Genomic DNA, 20,116 nt, shown 5'->3' on the forward strand with positions numbered 1-20,116 from the left:
TCTACTTATTGAAATACATCTTCGCTTTCAAGAGTTCTTTCTGTTTTTCTAGAGTCTGTTCTTGTAGAATGATGGCAATGGACTTATTCCAACTTGTGTTTCTTCTCTAGGGGCATTAGTTCCTATAGGATTATTTATCGGGGCATTTTGAGTTTCTTGTGAGCTAATTTTGTTTAGTGATATACACTTGATTTTAAATGTTATTTACAAAAAATTGAAGTATAGAATAAATTGTACTCCCAAAATTCTGTTCAGAAGTCTGTCTCCTGGCTTGTTTATATTAGCCATATATGGGTTTAAGGACTTATAGTAATAAATATTTCACTGTCTGTGGCTGGCTCAAATACATGGTGACTTTTTCTTCTTTGAAGTGAAAAAAGTGAAGCTCTGCTGTTGTTTTTCCTTCTTTGAAGCTAAAAATAAGGCCCTGCTATTACCTTAATTTCTCTTCCTTTATCCCCAACCCTCACTCTCTGGATTTCTTGAACTTGTTACCTTGGAGAGTGCCTTCAACATTGTCATTTTCCAGATACTTTTTAAAAACTGCCCACTAAAAGGCCTTATCTTTTGGAGATATATTTATAGACAAAAAGATGTGCCTGGGATTTGCTTTAAAATAGTTGAAAGTGGTGGGAAAGTGGGTAGGGATATAGAAGAAACAAGATTGGTCAAGAATTGATCAGTGTTCAAGCTGGGTAATAATGGTACCATGTATCTTTTTATTGTTTCTTCTACTTTTGTATATGTTTGAAAATTTCTGCAAGTTAAAAAAATGAAAATAGGGTGCATATGGAGGTTTAAATTGGGCAGTATGTAATGTATATTTGAATTTCACTCTAAATAATAATATGTGTGTGATAGTCATGTTTTTTGCTTTTGAAAAAGATAATTTTGTTACATACAAATTTAAATTTTAAGTAGGCTTTTCTTATGCTAAGATGAAGGTATATTTACAGTTAGATGACCACAGTTGTTTGTTCTATTGTGACAACTGAAAGTTTGTTCTTTTCCTAAAGCAAGTTTGGTTGAATGACTATAATGATAGTTCTCATTGCTTCAGGTAGTCCAGAAGCCTTCAGGAGGCATTGCAAAACAAGTGACTACACTGTCTCATTCCTCAGCGCTGACCATGCAGAAATCTGGACAGAAGATGCCAGTGAGCACTGCAATACCTACCAGTCAGTTTCCTCCAGGTAGACTCTGACCCACCCCCGCCGCATCACACTGGGTTTGAAACACGATGGAGTTTTGTACTTTTTTATTGTTATATTAAAAGAGATTTGGTCTTTTATGTTGGGACCTACGAGAGAAAACTGAAAGATAACTATATTACATTCGCTCTCTTTTTTTTTTTCCTGTTTACACTGTTTTTTAAATTACATTCTTTACATGCCTTCGTAGCCACTTTTTAGGAGTATATGTTGTTTTAGAATAAAAGAAGCCACCACTCATGATATTGTAATTAGATAAAATAATCCAGTAGTAAATAAGTAGTTCTTAACTTATAAAATTTGTTATAGCCTTATTTCTATTTAAAATGTACTTCTTTCTCTAAGTTTGGAAATTAATCTTACACATAAAATCTAGAAGTTTTATGTATTTTTACAAGCTACCAATATAAATGATATGTTATTAACATGTTTTTGTGACCTTTTCTGTATAATTTTATGATGTTGGTGATTCTGTAGGCAATTTGAAGACTGGAGGTCTTGATTTTAGTAGATGATTTCTTGTGTAGGGAATAAATTCATTGTCATATTTGAATTTAAACATAGTTCTAGGACAGTTTGAAATTCTTTTTGATTATTTTGCGTATATTTAAAGCTGTTGTCCTGAATTATTCCTAATGTCACGTGATTGCTTTTTTTTTTTAATCATACGTTTTTCTTTTGTTTTTATAGCTTCAGTTCTCAAGCAAATTGTGCTGCCAGGAAATAAAATTCTGTCGCTTCAAGGATCTCCTATTCAGAAAAATAAAGAGAATGGAACAACATCTTTCAGGTATAGAAAATAAATAGCTAAAACTTGGTTTGGTTTAAGGAAGTAATATTTAAAAAAAATAAATGACAAGATAATATTATAAAATACATATATTAATGCCTTTAAAAACTAATAGTACTTTATTGAATATAAATTATAAACAGTAAAGTGCACAAATTTTAAGTGTGCTGTAGCTCAATGGATTTTGACAAACATATGCCTGTGTAATCATAACCCAGATCAAGATGCTGAACACATCTATCACCTTTATGCTCCTTTCAAATCAATTACCCCCAACCCCTGCCTCTGGCAGCCACTATTTATATATTTATCACCATAGATCATTTTTGTCTATTCTTAAACTTCACATAAATGAAAAACTACATTATCTACAATTTTGCATCTGACTTTTCTCACTCAGTATTTTTTGAGATTCATATCCAGTGTCATTTTTGAATATTAGAAGATTGTTCTTTGTATTGATGAGAAGTATTGGTTGTATTAGTGTAAATTTGTTTATCCTTTTCTCTATTGATGAACATTAGGTAGGGTTGTTTCTAGATTTTGATGATTGTATATAAAGCTGCTATAAATATTTACATACAGATTTTTATGTGAACTAGTTTCTCATTTCTCTGTAGTAATATCTAGGTATGTGACGTCTGGGTCATTAGGTAAGTATGTGGTTAACTATAGAAGGTCCTGGATTTACTACAGTTCAGTTTAATGATTTTTCAACTTTACAATGGTGCAAAAGCTATATGTATTCAGTAGAAACCATATTTCGGAATTTGAATTTTGAATATTTCCTGGGCTAGCCATATGCCCTATGATACTCTTGTGATGCTGGGCAGTAGTGAGATGATTTTGCCCAACTGTAGGCTAATGTAAGTGTTCTGAGCATGTGTAAGTTAGGCTAGGCTAAGCTGTGATGTTCAGTAGGTTAGGTATATTAAATGCATTTTTACTTAAGGTATTTTCAATTTATGATGGGTTTATTGGGACATAACGCCCCCGTGCTTCCCTCCCCACCACGATTGTTAAGTCCAAGAGTATCTGTATTTAAGAAACTATCAAACTGTTTACCAAAGGGATTACCATTTTGTGTTCCACCAGCAATGATGAGACTTCCACAAGCTCTCCAGTTTGTCAACGCTTGGTTTTTTCAGTTGTTTTTATTTTTACCGTTTTAATAAGTGTATAGTGGTTGCTATTATTATTGTGGTTTTAATTTGCGTTTTCCTAATGACCAAAGATGTTGAGCATCTATTTTTGTGCTTATTTGTTATCCTTATATCTTCCTTGTGAAGTGTGTTTTAAGTCTTTTGCCCATTTTTCTTTACTGAGTTATTTGTTTTCTTCTGGTTGAGGTTTTAGAGTTCCTTATATATTCAAGATCCAAGTCCTTTGCCACATACGTGATTTGGAAATACTTTCTTTGTGGTGTGTTTTATCACTCTCTTATCAATGCCTTTCCCAGAGTAAAAGTTTTTAATTTTGCTGTTCAGTTCATTAATTTTTCTCTTGTAGGTTATGCTTTTCAGGTTTTATGTAAGAAATGTTTATGTAACCCAAGGTTACAAAGATTTTTCTCCTATGCTTTGTTCTAGAAGTGTTATAGTTTTATGTTTGTCCTTTTTTTGTATTGATATTCTTTAATCGCCACTTCCTGTATACAGATCATTGTGTGAATATTCTACATTCAGATGTTTAAAGGATAAAAATAATAACATATTTAAAGATACCTTGAAATTGTGTCATCACTAATATACAGGCAGAATATATGCACCCTTATAAACTATTATAGTATAAAAGAAGTCACACTGTAGCTTTATAACTACACAGACTTCCACAATCCACAATATATAATCTTAATAATTTTGAAGAACTGTTTTTCTCAAAAGATGTAAGAAGCATTTTTATATTTGAATTTTGTATGATTGCTGTAATTTTATATATCTAGAAATAAACTAATAAAGTCCAAGCTAATGTTGCATGAAACGAATCTGGACAAATCTAAAAATCCATCAGGCACATTGGTTATATGATGTAAAAGAGATGTGTCAGCATTGCTTATATCTAGAATTCTATCCGACATACTTCTCATAAGATGAGCCTGGTCTATTAAAAACATTTATTTTTTGTTTTGTGTTAAGTCCTCTGTATCTTTATTTATCTTTTGTCTGTTCGTCCTATCCATTATTGAGAGTGGGGTATTGAAATCAGCAAATACTATTGCAGAAGTGTGTATTTCTCCCTTCAGTTCTGTCAGTTTTTGCTTCAAACATTTTGTTAGTCTGTTAATAGGTGTATAAATGTTCATAATTATTGTATCTTCTTGCTGTATTGAACCTTCTATTAATAGATAATATTCTTTGTCTCTTGTAACCTTTTTTGATTTAAAGTCAATTACGTCTGACAGTATAGCCACCCCTGTTTTCTTATGGTTACTATTTACATGGAATATATTTTTCCATCTGTTCATGTTCAGTTTGTTTGTGGTTTTGAATCTAAAGGGAGTCTCTTATAGACAGCATATATACAAGGTGTGATCAAACAGTATGGTGAATGTTTAAATAAATAAAAAATTATTACAGTAAAAGACATATTGCCGTTAGTCCCCCTCAAAATACTCCCCCTCGCTTCGAACACACTTTCCCCATCATTTTTGCCACTTTCTGAAGCAGTTCTGGAAGTCCACTTTTGTGAGTGTCTTGAGTTGCGCTGTTGTGACTGCCTCAATGTCCTGAATTGATTCAAAATCTTTACCTTTCATGGTCATTTTGACTTTGGGGAAGAGCCAGAAGTCACACAGTGCCAGATCCTGTGAATAAGGTGGATGAGAACATGCTGTAATGCTGTTTTTGACAGAAATTGCCATATACCAGAAGCGATGTGTGACATGGAGTGTTCTCATGATGGAGGGTGATTTACAGCACACTTTAAATCACACCTTCTCTCAACCGTAGCTCACACCCAACTGACTGCACCAAACAAGTTGAAACTTGTCACACACTGTTACAAAAGTTCGATGTGCCATTTCCCATATTGAAGAACGCAGCCTTTCGGTTGAATGGCACTTGGCAGCAGCTTTCACCATATTTTTTGATCACAATGGGAAAGGTTCTGGTATCACACTTCTGGTATAGCAATTTCTGTCAAATAAAAACATTACAGTGTTTCCTCATCCACCTTATTCACCAGATCTGGCACCGTGCAACTTCTGGCTGTTCCCCAAAGTCAAAATGACCATGAAAGGTAAACATTTTGAATTGATTCAGGACATTAAGGCAGCCACAATAGCACAATTAAAGACACTCACGAAAGAAGACTGCCAGAACTGCTTCAGAAAGTGGCAAGAATGGTGGGATAAGTGTCTTCAAAGCGAGGGAGAGTATTTTGAGGGGGATTTATGGCAATGTGTCTTTTATTGTAATACATTTTTTTTAAACTTAAAGAGTCACTGTATTTTTTTATCACACCTGGTATTAGGATCATGTGTTTTTATCCATTCTGCCAATTGCTGTTTTTTGAATAGGAACTTCATTCCATTTACATTTAAAGTAATTACTGATAAAGAGGGACTTACTTTTATCATTTTGCTATATTCTATAAGCCTTATAGTTTTTCTGTCCCTCATTTCCTACATTACTGTATCCTTTTGTGTTTAGTTGATGTCTTTTGTATTGAAGCATTTAATTTTTTTCTCCTTTTGTGTATATTCTGTAGCTATTTTCTTCGTGGTTACCACGGGGAGTACATTTAACATCCTAAAATAACACTGTAATTTGAAATTACAATCATGTGCCACATAACGATGTTTCGATCAGCAGCAGACCACATATACAACAGTGGTCCCATAAGATTATAATGGAGCTGAATTTCCTCAAAAAAATGGAAGTGTGGTTCAAGAAGAATTTTTTTTTTCTCTGCTGGGAGCAGTATTGTGGAGTTTGACAATAGATTTCTTTTCACTCAGAGCACCTCAATTTTGAGTGCACAGATTACATTTCAGTCAGCCACTGACCTGTTTCAGCACAGACACGTGTTTCCACAGTGCTACATATTCAGGGGGTACCACAGCCCTCCCAGAGCTAGTTTGATGGTCTTCAGAGTACATTAATGTAAATTTTTATTGAGGACATAAGATCTTGTACCAGGCATGGGTTTACAAGTGCTACCTTAAGCATTAAATGCTACTGCCACTTCAGTAAAGCTTTCTGTGGTAGTGTTGTGGAGACAGTACTCTGTCCTTATACTTTGGAAATATTTTCAGGTTATAATGATGTAAAGTATAAGTAAGTTTTATTTCTTCCATCAGTTCAATGCCAGAGAGAGCCCTTTGTGCCAGATAGGGTCAATGGAACCAAAAACAAATTTCCAAAGTCAAAATGAATCTTCACTTGTACAATCTCTCCATGTTAAACACTTTCCCTTTTTATGAATACCACAAAGCTTCTTAATCTGACCACTGATCTAACATGCAATAGCGAAAACCACATTGCCATGACAAATCCCCTATGTTCCTTTATCTTTCTATCTTGATTTCTTATTCCTGCTGAGCCTCAGGCCACCTTTCACTCCCTCCAACAGTCACTATTGTGGTGATGTATACCTTACTCAGCGAGTTTCACCTCGATATTTTCAGTCAGTCTAGCCCACATCCTGTTCATGGAGCCGCATTAACAGCTTTGATGCACTATTTCTGATCCTGTTGAAAGGAAGTGAGACAGTGTTTATAAAGTCTACAGTAGTGTATACGGTAATGTTCTAGACCGTCGCACTCACCACTCAATCATTGACTCACCCAGAGCAACTTCTGGTCCTGCATGCTCCATTCACTGTAAGTGCCCTATCCACATGTACCATTTTAAAAATATTTTTTTACTGTATTTTTACTGTAACCTGTGTTCAAGCACTTACTATTGTGTTACAGTTATCTACAGTATTTAGTACAGTAACATACTGTACAGGTTTGTAGTCTAGGAGCAATAGGCTATACAATATAGCCTCAGTGTGTAGTAAGCTGTACCATCTAGGTTTGTAGAAGTACACTCTATGATGTTCACACAATGACAAAATTAGCTAATGATGTGTTCCTCAGAATGTGTCTCTACCATTAAGCAACGTGTGACTACCGTGTTTCCCCAAAAATAAGACCGGATCTTATATTAAGGTTTGCTCCAAAAAACTCATTAGGGCTTATGTTCAGGGGATGTCATCCTGAAAAATCATGCTAGGGCTTATTTTCCGGTTAGGTCTTACTTTGGGGGAAACACGATATATACTAGCTTAACCTATATAATGTACAAAAACTCTGCTCCTTTATTGCTCTTTCCCGATCCTTTTAGGTTGTTGATGTCAGAGTTACATCTTTATACCTTGTCTGCCCCCAAATATAAACTTACAGTCTTTTAAATGCATTAGTCTCTTAGGTTATGTATTATAGAAAACAAAATGTGGAGTTATAAATCAAAGTTTCAATAATTCCAGCTTTTAGACTAACAATTGTCTTTATCTAATGTGTTTCCAAAGTCATAGAAAACAAAAAAATGGAGTTACAAACCATTATTAAAATAATACTAGCTTTTATAATTGCTCATGCATTTACCTTTATTGAAATTTTAATTTCTTCATGTGGCTTCAAGTTCCTGTCTAGTGTCCTCTCATTTTACCCTGCCAGACTCCCTTGAGCATTTCTTGTAAGGTAGATCTACTGGTACAACAAAACCTGAACTCTCAGGTTTTGTTTATCTGGGAATATCTTTATTTATCCCTTATATTTGGAGGACAGTTTTGCCAGATACAAGAATCTAGATTGACTTTTTTTTTTCTTTTAGCACTTTGAATATATCAGCCCATGACTTCTAGCCTCCAAAGTTTCTGATGAGAAATCTGCTCAGAATCTTATTGAGGTTCCCTTGTATGTGATAAGTCACTTCTCTCTTGCTGCTTTCAAGATTCTCTCTTTGTCTTTTGAAAGTTTATTATGTGTCTCATCATGGGTCTCTTTGAGTTCATCTTACTTGGAGTTCGTTAAGCTTCTTAGATGCTTATATTTATATCAATCCTCAAATTTGAAATGTTGTGAGCCATTATTTCTTTAAATATTCTTTCTTCCACTTCTGGCACCCCTACAATGCATAAGTTTGACCATATGATGGTGTCCCATAGGTCCTGTAGGCTTTGTTCACTTTTCAGTCTTTTTTCTTTCTGTTCTTCACACTCAATAATTTCCATTTTCTTATCTGCAAGTTCACTGATTCTTCTGCCTTCTCTAATTTGCTTTGAATCCTCTAGTGAATTTTTCATTTCAGTCACTGTACTTTTCAGCTCCAGAATTTCTTTTTGGTTTCTTTTTCAGTTTTCTCTCTCTTCATTGATACTGTGTTTCCCCGAAAATAAGACCTAGTCGGACAATCAGCTCTAATGTATCTTTTGGAGCAAAAATTAATATAAGACCCGATCTTATTTTTCTATAATGTAAAACCGGGTATAATATAATATAATATAATACCAGTTCTTATATTAATTTTTGCTCCAAAAGTTACATTAGAGCTGATTGTCCAGCTAGGTCTTATTTTCGGAGAAACAGGGTAGTTCCATTTTGTTCATACATCATTTTCTTGACTTTCCCCATATCTTCATTTTGTTCTTTGAACATCTTTAAAGCAGTTCATACCCTTTTCCCCTACTCTTACTTATTTCCTTGGCTGTTCTTGGGATTTTGCTGTTCTGTATAAATTTAAACATCAGTTTAAATCCCACCAAAATCTCTGCTGGAATTTGAATTGGCATGGCCTTGAGCCTGTAGGTCCACTGTCCTTCAGCTGATTTTTATATATTTTTGAGCCTTCAATCTTCGCACATGATTTATGTCTCCGTTTACATATGCCTTCTTTAACATACTGCAATAAAGTGATAAATTTTTATTTGTATAGGTTGCACACAATTTGTTGCATTTATCTGTTGTATTTATTCCTAGGCACCTTTTTATTCCTATTATAAATAATATTTGTGGTAATTGCCTCTTCTGTTTCTAGTATATAGAAAGCAGGTTGTTTGTTTATTTTTTTTAAATCGTATGCCAATTGCCTTGTTAATTTCTTCTGATAATTTTTAGATTATTTTAGGTTATTTATGTAGACAATGATGTCAGCAGTGAGATTAGAATTATGGGCTGACTGTTTTTATCCCTCTCTTTTCAGTACTTTAAAAATGCCTTTCCATTGATTTCTGGTATCCATGTATGTGTTCACTTTCAAAGATAAAACATGTAAAGAAAAGTCATCCTGAGTTAAACTACAGGGAAACAGCAACACATTTGGAACTCCAATGACTTCAAACATTGGATGATCAAATATTCATTATTAAAAGCTGTTATAAAATGGTTAAAAATAAAATGTGGAATCACAAAAATGGGCAAGTAATTATCTATAAAGAAATGAATATAAAGACTTGAAAAAGAACAAAATAGGACATTGAGAAGTGAAAAATGTAATTGTTGAATTTAAAACTTCATTGGATGGGTAAAGCAGATTAAACCTAAGGGCCCAAATCAGGTTTGTTTTACTCCATAGAGGATTTATGACTTTCTTATAGGAACCAAGGATAACTATTGACTTGAGACCACTTTAGCCATGTTCTAGGGAAGCTGACTTACTAACCAGCAGTCTCAGATAAAATTTCTCCACCTAACAGAGGCCCAAGAACTAGTGCTAGCCACAGGCATTTGCTCCTGAGGCAGTTCTGCCTTTACAGTGTGTGTACTCATTGCTTATTTTTGCTGACACCTTTTTGACAACTTATGTGCACCCAACACTGGAATGAAAATGTCTTATGCTGGTCTAGTTATAATACCATGTAATGTCTCCTCAGTAAATCTAGTCCACTTACTGCCTGAAGCCAAAGTGTCACCATTAGTATTTTCTTTGGGAAATTTCTACCATATTACTTTCGCTCATTTTTCTATTGAGTGCTTATTGCTTTCTAGATTTATATATGTGTGTGTGTGTGTGTGTGTGTGTGTGTGTGTGTAATTATTTGTTATATATGTTGTAAATATTTTTCTCCTAATCTTTTGTTTAATGTGTAAGTTTGTTTTTAATGTCTTTTGTTATATGAAGATTTTTAAGTCACAATACTAGATTTATCAGTCTCTTTCTATATGACTTTTGAATTTTACCTTATTCTAAGAAATTTTTCCTTGTCTTGTGCTCAGAATGATGTGCACCTATGTTTTCTTTCAAGACATCTATACACACACAGCTCACATGTGCACACATACTTTTTCATCTTCAGTAATTCTTGATTTTATTTTTGTAAATGCAGCAGAAATTAACTTTTCCCCAATTGGATTGCTTGTCTCAAAAGTAGTTACTGAAGAATTCATCATCCTTACCTTTCTGACTTGAAATGCCACCTTTATCATATAGTAAATTCCCAATTACACAAAGGTGCATTTCTAGCATTTCTTTTTAAGGCTATGTATTTGTTTTATTTCTATGTTAATATTTTTGTATTTTCAATTATACCTTCGTTACTGGTTTTTATATCTGATAGAAAGTCCTTTTTCTTTCTTCCTTTTTAATCAAAGATGTCTTGTTATTTTTCTATCGCACATGAATTTTAGAAACAGGGCAGTTCTATGAAAGTTTTCCTTTAAGATTATGTGATTAGGTTAATGTGGGGGAGAATTGACTATTTTATGATGTGAACCATTTTGAACTATAGTTGTAGTTGTTAGAATTCAGTAAGGTTGTAGATACAAGAAAAACTGAAGACAGTGGCATAAGCAAGATAGAAGATTCTCTCTCATATTCAGGGAAATTGGAAGTAGGCAGACCATTGCAGGTATAATAGTTCATGGTTTTAGGGACCTGGGCTCCTTCTTCAGTTTCTTTCTGTTCTTCAACACACTAATCGTATTTCCACTGTTCATTATTTAGATGTGATATTTCCTGGACTATGTCCCCCAGTCTTAATATGGTTTGGTCATTCTTATTTCAGTTTAAAAGATTTAGTTATCTTTATTTAGAGAGTCTTTGCTTGGCCAATCAATATAAAGTGGCTTCTTAAACCATATCCACTGTCTTAAAGCACTTATCTAAAATTATCCTATTCATTTGTTTACTCTTCCTTGTGTTTCCTACTCCTTTTTAAATCTGTCTGAGAATTTATAATAACTTGTTCACCATTGTATAATGTTTAGAACAATGCCTGGCTCATAATAAGCATTCAAATATTTGTTGAAATAATGAATTTTGAAAAAGAGGAGTACCTATAATCTTAACTATTTTTAAGATATCTTTTGTTTTTGCACAAAGATAGTTTTCAATTTTGTATAATGTTTTCTAGTAATTTGGGTCACACGTGGTTTATACATATCTTTTTTTATTAAGTTTGCTTTCTTGGATGTTAATATCACTTCAGTTATTACTGAAATGAAGCTTAAACTAGACCCTTGATTTTGACTCTTGTTAAATAAGAGGAGGTATTAGTGTTTGGCATTAAATCTTGTCTTGACTTGACTGGATGAGGTTTAGTAACATAGAATGGTATCTACTTACTTTTTCAAAACTACTCGTTTAACTGAAAAATTTTTTCTGTTTGGGACTTTCCACTAAGAAAATCATACTTTCAATTCAGCTTGCCAGTACCCTGGGATGAGTAAGGGAAGCTATATAGTGCTTAAACACCAGAGGGTGCCAGAGATTCATGTTTATTCTTCAGATTTCAGAATCAGAAATGACAAATACAGTAACCCCTGCATGTTTGTATAGTTAGTCCTATTGAAATTTGAGTGGCTATTTGATGACAATAAGAAATTGTTGATTTTTTGAAGATATGATAAGGCTTTATGGTTAAGTGGTGTTTTTTTGTCGTATTTTAGAGAGAAATAAAATATTTGTGGATGAATAATGCATATATATATATATATATATATATATATATATATATATATATATATTTCTTTTGTTAGAGAAGGCATTTTAACAGCTAAGAGTTTCGTGTGGTTTTTTTTAAATTTTTCTTTAAAAGCCGCTTTTAGAACATAATATAGGAAGGGTAGCCAGTTAGCTCAGTTGGTTAGAGCAAGGTGCTAATAAGACCAAGATTGCTGGTTCAATCCCCGCATGGACCACTGTGAGCTGCACCCTTCTTAGAAAAAAAAGAAAATAACATAGGACAAGATTACGTGTTGTTTGCATAAATAGTATTATTCCACCAACTGTAATGTCCATTTTTTCATGTTTCAGGAGTCAGATTTTCTAGTGTAAGTTAAATGTGTTCTACCTTGCTTCATACGTAATTTATGTTTGGTTATGTATTTACTAAGAGTCCATCATTATATGTATAAGTGTAGCAATAATGTACATTGGTTATATATATGGTAAATCATTCCAGAGCAAGGACTTAAAGAGAAAACCATTTCTGGCAAAAAAAAAAAAACCCTCTCATCTTATAAAGACAAAAGAGACAGGGCTTAAGCATCCATGTGAGCTGTGCCCAGGTAAATTTAGTGTTAAAATTCAACAAAAGTCTACTTGGAGTGGTTGCCTTATGCTAGATCTTGTTAGAAAATAGGTTCTTAAACATTTCCTCACAGGGAAATTACAGAATGAGGATTTGGAGATGAGATTGAAGTCTTTCAAAGTTTTTAGCCAGATTTTGTCATAGTAAAATGTCATTTAAGAAAAATTATGTTTGTGCTTCCAAACAGAACAAACTGGGAAGGAAAGACATTAGAAGTAGATACACTATAAAGCAAAGGGTAAAGTTGGGTGGGCAGGAGACAGGGCATATCTTTTTTATGTCATGGGTATCCTCAAGAAAGATCAAAGCCAAGAGACAGTGATAATGTTATGGTATGCTCATATAATAAAATTTTTTTAACATGATTCGTCATTCATTTAATATATAAATATAGGAAAGGGATGGTAGATAATTTTGAAACAATTTATAAATACTTGCTAGTATAGATGAACAATTTCAGAATTATCCAGGGAACTTGTTAAAATTCTTGATTGCGGGGCTTTTCCAGAATGAAATCTCTGGAAACTGGACCAGGGCAGGAATCTGTAGTTTTAAAATGGTATCCTTTGATATTCAGTATAGGTTTAGGACTGTAAGAATAGACCATCAGGTCTCAAAATGTGGTCTATAGAAAATAGTTTTGAAACCGAGATTCTTTCAGGGGTTTTATGGGGTCAAAACAATTTTCATAATAATAATAATAATGTTATTTGCTCTTTTCAGTATATTATTTGCATTGATGGTTTAAAAGCTACGGTGATAAAACAACTGACATCTCAGCATTGATCAAGGCAGGGACACCAAGCCACTCTTATAGCCATTTATTTTTACCTTCACACACTTACAGTAAATAAACAGAAAAGCAGCTAGTTTATTTTTTTTAATGTTTTCAATGAGGCAACACACATTATTAAGTCTCTACCCTTGAGTATACATCTTTTTAACATTCTTTATAACAAAATGGGAAGTTTGATAAAGTTGTTCTGCGCATGTCAAAGTATTGTGGTTGCTTCAGACACTTGTGCCTGTGTTTCATTTGCGAGCTGAACTAACCATTTTTTTCACGGAGCACCATTTTTACTTGAAAGAACAAAGAAAAACTGATGAACTACAGTTACTTAAACTTAGGAATTTGACAGGCATTTTCTTGAAAATGAAAAAATGAGTCTGTCTCTTCAGGGAAAACAACTGACAGTATCTTTTGTCAGTGATAAGGTTTGAGCTTTTCAAGAAAAAAATAAAATTTTGGAAAACTTGTATCTACTACCATGAGCTTAATGACTTCCCAAAACTTAGATTTTCTTATTAGATTGGTGCAGATATTAACATGTGAGTTTGAATTATGTGTCTAAATTTGGAAGATCTGTATAAGTCTGAACCCACTATTTTCCGAATTACCAACACATGATGTTACAAAACCATGCATCAGTAAAAGATCCATTAAAAATTAAGAGAACCAATAGATTTTTAAAGAGATTTGAAAAAACAGAAAGCATTGCCACTCTTTTCATTATTTTTTAGTTTTGGGTATTGTTAGTTTTCATAAAAATGGTATTTATGTTAACATGTAATTGTTTTATTTTTCAGTGAGTAATACCTATTTTTAGTTTCTAATACAGTTTTTATTTAAAATTGCATAATAGGTACAGTTTTCACCTCCATTTTGCAGATAAGGGGATTGATGAATAGAGATGGAAAGAAAGTTGTTCACAGTCATCCTTTTAATAATTGTCAGAACGGGGACTGAAACCTTGGTCTCTCTCCTGTAGAATTGGTACTCTTAATTTTGTTAGCTCAGTATTTTTCTAAGCCTGTGTAGTCCACAGACTATTTCCATCACAGTCACTGAAGTGTATTTGTTAAAAAAATACTCCAGGTAGACCCACTGAATGAGAATCATGAATGCTGTATGTGTGATTGTGAAACCTGCCTTTTAAATATACTCTTAGATGGTTCCTAAAATCACTAGTTTGAGAAACACTGCAGTATACTATATTACATTTGAATTAATAAGAAGAAAGACAAAGAGAATCTCCCATGAGAAAAATAACTTCAAAAAAGGAATAGAAGGAGGAATAAACAGAATGTGGTGTGAGTTTACCTACTGGCTACAATAGAGTAGAAAGGTTATGCCTGAGAGTGGTGAAAAAAGAATATTGAAGCCAAACTTCTTTACCAGGAATTAGTAATCTAAGGGAACAGCTTGATCTTTTTAAAATAAAATTTTTGTTTATATTTTTAAAGCAATTTATTTATTTGACTAGGTAATACGTACATTTTTGCATGCAATTCAAAAGGTACAAAATGACATATAGTGGGGAAAATAAGTTTCTCCCTTGCTTGTTTTCCCCTCTGCTACCCAGAACCAGCCCTGGGCCAACCACTGTTAGCAATTGATTATGTATCTTTGTAGGTATAACCTTTTCAACATAGATGATAATATATAATATATATGTTTTACATTTTGGTTTTTAGTTTAGTAGTAAAACTACATATTCATAGTGATTTGGTGTTTTTAACAGTTACATGATGATGGACATTAGGTTGTTTCCAGTATTTTGTACAAGGAAAACAAAACAGCAATGACTGTCATTTCACCTAGTTTCTAGGAAGAACAGCTTATTCGTTTTAAATTGTCAGACAATGTTGAACAACTCTCCATGGAGGTTGTATTAACAAATTATATTCTACCAACAAAGCTTAAGATAACATATTTTCACATGTTCTAGTAAACTTTAAAAAAAACTTGCCAATCTAATAGGTGAAAAATTATGTATTTCTCTTGTGAGTAGGATATAACATCATATATTTGAGTCATTTTAAGTTTTCTGTTAATTGAAGATTCTTATGCTTTGTCTTTGTATCATTGGTCTTTTCCTTAGGGATTTGTAGGAGCTCTTTATGTATCAAGGTAATTTTTCCATGATATGAATTACTTCTTTCAATCCTCTGTCTAAGATGTAGGGACTATAATGTCCCCATTTTACTGAAGATGCAGGTTTAAAGAGGTTAATTGATTTGCCTTCACAAAAATAATAAGTGGCAGAGTCAGGATTCCACAGTAGGCAGTTTGACTCAGAGCCCTCATCATTTTTACCTACTGTTCTACTTCCCAGTACATTGTAATAGAAAACAACACACTGCTCTGAGCACATAGCAATTACTCAACTATTTAAGTACCGTTTACATACTATTCTGAAAAGCATGATACGTGATAAAGATGATTAACATGACCAATAAAATTATTCTAATTGGAGTTTAAGGCCACTCCATTGATTATTAGAAAACAGAGTAAGACCTGCCATAACCAAGACAAAACTTGCTCTCAGAAGTTCAAAAGTTATAGCAATTGGACAAAAATTTTAAAAGTATAAAAACAGATTAAACCAGCATTTCTAAAGTAGGCATTTGAGGTAGGCCTGGGATATAGATACGGCTTTGACAACTGAAAAGATAATAATGCAAGAGGAGTTGAAGACTAGGATGGGGGAGGAAATAAATGGCCTGAGCAAAGACTAGAATCAGTAGGAGCTATTGGATAGTGAATAATGGGAGGGAGGAGGGCTAGGTTAAGGTCATTCATTACCTGGAAGACATTGAATATCAGGTCAAGTTCATGGGAACAGGAAGGTTTTTGAACAGGAAAGTGATGTGATTCACTCTACTTTAGAAGAATTAGTAGTCTGGTGCTATTTTTTAAAGAGAGTGGAAGAGATTTAAGGCAGGCATAAGCAGTAGTTAACTTTATCAAAAGCTAAAGAATTTGATTAGTTTCAGAAGCCAGACTACAAGGCAGTCATGAAAATTAGGTAATACTTCTTTAATTTTTATATAGTACCCTATTACTCCCCACAGAACCATAAGTTGGAAGCCTTTTTCTACTGACACACTATTAGATTTCTTTTTTGTATGTCTTGTTAAAACAAAATAGATTGTTTTTCATAGAGCCTTCATCAAAAGGCATCACATTCGACCAGAAGACTTGAAGACGTGGTTCAGAGATTCTCACTTTCTTTTTGAAAATTAAAACCAAACCATAATCACACACATGCCTCAACATCTAAGCCTTTATTACTGTCCTGGCCTGTCTCAGCCTTATTGATAATGCTGCTACAACACTGTGTCTTTACTTTCCTACAGTCTGCTCCCTTTCTTAGGGGAAATTTGAAATGGCTTAGGTGCTGTTTATTGTGGCACCTTTTCCTCCTCCCTCAAGAGGGGTTTTCCTCTACTCCTGCTGCCCCTGTAACCATAGCAACTGGCAGCTATACTAGAGGGAGTTGTGTGCAGCTTGGGGCCAAATAGGAGGGAAGACAGGCAAAAACAAACCTTATTGGGCGCTTTGTTCCCTGCTTATTTGGAGAGAAGGGCTGCAAGAAGATTCTAAAAAAACATGAGATTGTCTTCTCATTGATGAATTCTATTCCATTCCGGTACTATGCTAGCTACTGGTAGTAAGTAGGCCTGGTATTGGTCTCTGCAACCTGTGTGAGATCTTGCAGTTTGCAGGGCCTGTGTACCTGGCATACAACCGAAATTGTAAACATTCAGTGTTCTGTGCATGTGTATAAAGGCCATGTGTTTTATACCTTAAACAACTCTGATTTTATTTTTAAGGGAAGGAAAAAGTTATATGTCTAAACTTCATCTTATTTTTTTCTATCTCAAGTTTTCTTTAAATGTTTGTTTTTTTCTTAAATCACTAATCTATGTACATAATACAAAATTCAAAAGGCAGAAAGGAGTATAATATAGTTTAAATCTTCTTCCTATCTCTGTTTCTCTATTTCCCTCTCCAAAGGAGAGTATCTCATGTATCTTTCCATATAAGTGTATGTTTGTGTATAATTTTTGCAAGGTGCAGCATATTCTGTACTTTGTTTTTCTTTTCTTTTTTGTTTCTTCAGAGTACAACTTGGCGATGGTTCTGTATCAGGTCAAAGAGAGCTGCCTCGTTCTTTTAAGTGCCTGAGAGGGACCTTAGAAAGTACCTAACCTAAGTTACTTGTTTTTCAGAGGAGGAAAAATTTGAGTCCCAAAGCTACTGAGTAACTGGTTAGGATTCTGTTTTAGAGTGAACTGACTTTTCATTGATGTGGACTTGGTCATTTTTAAAAATAGGCTTTGTTTATCAGAACAGTTTTATGTTCACAGTAAAATCAAGTGTAGAGAATTCCCCCTGCTCCCACCCATGCACAACCTCCCTCATCAATGTTCCCAATCAGAGTGGCATGTTTGTTCCAATTGATGAACCTGCACTGACACATCGTTATCAACCAGAGTCCATAGCTTACATTATGGTTCACTCTTGGTGTTGTACGTTCTTTGGGTTTTGCAAATGTATAATGACATGTATCTACCTATTCGTCTCTCCCTCATCTTTAATTCCTGGCAGCCACTGGTCATACTGTTGCCATACTTTTGCCTTTTCCAGAATGTCATATAGTTGAAATTACCAGTATGTAGCCTTTTCAGATTGACTTCCTTCACTTAATAATATGCATTTAAGTACCCTTCATGTCTTTTCATGGTGTGATGGCTTATATCTTTTTAGTGCTAAATAATATTTCATTGTTTGGATGTACCACAGTTGATCCATTTACTTACTGAAGACATCGTGGTTGTTTCCAATTTTGGGCAATAATGAATAGAGCTGCTGCAAACATTCATGCACAGGTGTTTGTGTGGACATAAATATTCAGCTCCTTTAAGCGGAATACTAAGGAGTGCAATTGCTGGATCATATGGTATGTCTAGTTTTGTAATAAACCGTCAAACTGTCTCTCAGAGTAGCTGTAGCATTCTGTATTCCCACGAGTAATGAAGGAAAGTTGCTTCACATCTTTGTCAGCATTTGGTTTTGTCAGTGTTCAGAATTTTGGCCATTTAATAGGTGTGTGTTGTTATCTTGTTTTAATTTGCATTTCCCTGGTGACATAAGATGTATACACTCTTTTCATATGCTTATTTGCCATCTATATACCTACCTATAGTCTTTGGTGAGGTTTCTGTTCACGTATTCCAATGTTTTTAATTGGGTTTGTTTTCTTATTGTTGAAATTTAAGAGTTCTTTGTATATTTTTTATGACAATCCTTTATCAGATGTGTTGTTGTTTTTTTAATATTTTCTTTCAGTCTGTGGCTTATCTTTTCATTCTCTTGGTTTTTTAAAAAATACTTTTTACTCAGACTTCTCAAAATACTTTTTTACTTTGATCTTGGTTCATCTTTAGGTTTATAGTTCCACCATTCTTACTCTTTAGATGTTTAAATGTTTCAATGTTTGTGGACATACTACTTTATTTACATAGGTGGCAAACTGATTCGTAGAACCATTCCTCTTGTACCTCCGACAATACTTGCTCTGTGACATTTGATAAGGTGGAGATCAACAATTTTTGTGTAGTTTTTTATATTGCATATTTCTTTTGGTGGTTTGATATACTAATTTTTTTGCTTTTTCTTTTTCCCATTGCAGAAACATACTTTTTAAAGTTGAGCTTTTAGATATACTGTTTTGATTATACAACCATTGTTCTTTCTCTTTACTTTCAACTACTGTGCCTAACACTTAACTTTTTTTCACTTAGTTTGCGTCTTTTATATGTTTTGAGTATGAACCCTTCCCCACCACCAATGTGCTGTATTTTAAAGTTGAACACCAGAAGCCTTCATTTTTTGAGCACTTGACAATTATAATTTATTTACCTTGTCTGTAGATAAATGCATTATCACAGAGAGGTTCATGATTTAAATCTATTAACATGAGACCACATGATATACCATTTGAACCATGCAATAAAGAGAAACAACATCTTTTTTATATAATAATGGTTGTGTAAATTATGTTATTTATGCATTGGGTGTGAGTTATGATCAGTAATGTGCTTGTTATTATATAGGTGATGCAAGAATTTTAGTATTCTCTCTCTCCCTCTCCCTCTCCTTTTCTCCCCCCTTAAATATATACATGCATCTTAGTACTGTAGCCATAGAGCAATTTTGTTAAAAACCACTATTTAATTTTGCTTGTTCAAATAGAGCTTAAACATATTTTGTGTTTTATATGTATGCCTTTTATACATGTATGTGTATAATTTTATATGTTATATATAGGCTCTTTGCAGCCGTTTGTTCAAGGATGCAGTTTAATGAATTCAATTGGTACAGACAGGGAACACCAAAAGTCTGAAGCAGCAACACAAAACTAGTTTTAACGGTTTGGTTTCAGAATAGCTAGTCAAGAAATCTTCTTCTCAAGGCCCTTTATGTGAATATTGATCTCTTAGGGCTGGGTGATTTCTCCTGCCCCTCAGTGAAAGAGTGGAGTGCACTGGGGCTTTTAATAATTTTGGATAAAAATAAAGAAGTCTGTTTTCATTTCTGTGTGTTTCATTTCAGGGGATTTGTGGATAACTTAGTATAAGTTCCACATTCCTTTTGGCGTATCTCATTTACTAAACAAAGGGAGAGATGGGCACTAGAAGACAAAGTTGCTTATGATTTATTTTTCCAATATTAAATTTACACACCAGTTAGAGACACCAATTAATTTTAAAGACTTACAGGGAAGATAGTCATTCTTTAATTCTTCTCTTG

The 20,116-nt window shown here is 33.7% G+C and overlaps 1 protein-coding gene across 4 annotated transcripts in view; it reads left to right on the top strand.

Annotated features, from left to right (window-relative positions):
* The window catches only part of TAF4B (TATA-box binding protein associated factor 4b), a 118,882-nt gene that overhangs the window by 36,660 nt on the left and 62,106 nt on the right, over window positions 1-20,116 (top strand). For all 4 annotated transcript variants that reach the window (XR_012498777.2, XM_019741280.3, XM_019741281.3 and 1 more), the window contains 2 exons: window positions 1,061-1,193; window positions 1,902-2,001. Coding sequence is in view for 3 of the 4 variants with exons in the window: in XM_019741280.3 (XP_019596839.2) it covers window positions 1,061-1,193; window positions 1,902-2,001 (233 nt within the window). In the remaining variant the exon portion in view is untranslated. The remainder of the gene's footprint in view (window positions 1-1,060; window positions 1,194-1,901; window positions 2,002-20,116) is intronic.

The sequence above is a fragment of the Rhinolophus sinicus genome, chromosome 4, assembly GCF_057876585.1.
Source record: "Rhinolophus sinicus isolate RSI-liver-muscle chromosome 4, RSI-T2T, whole genome shotgun sequence".
In the NCBI taxonomy this organism is placed as follows: Eukaryota; Metazoa; Chordata; class Mammalia; order Chiroptera; family Rhinolophidae; genus Rhinolophus; species Rhinolophus sinicus.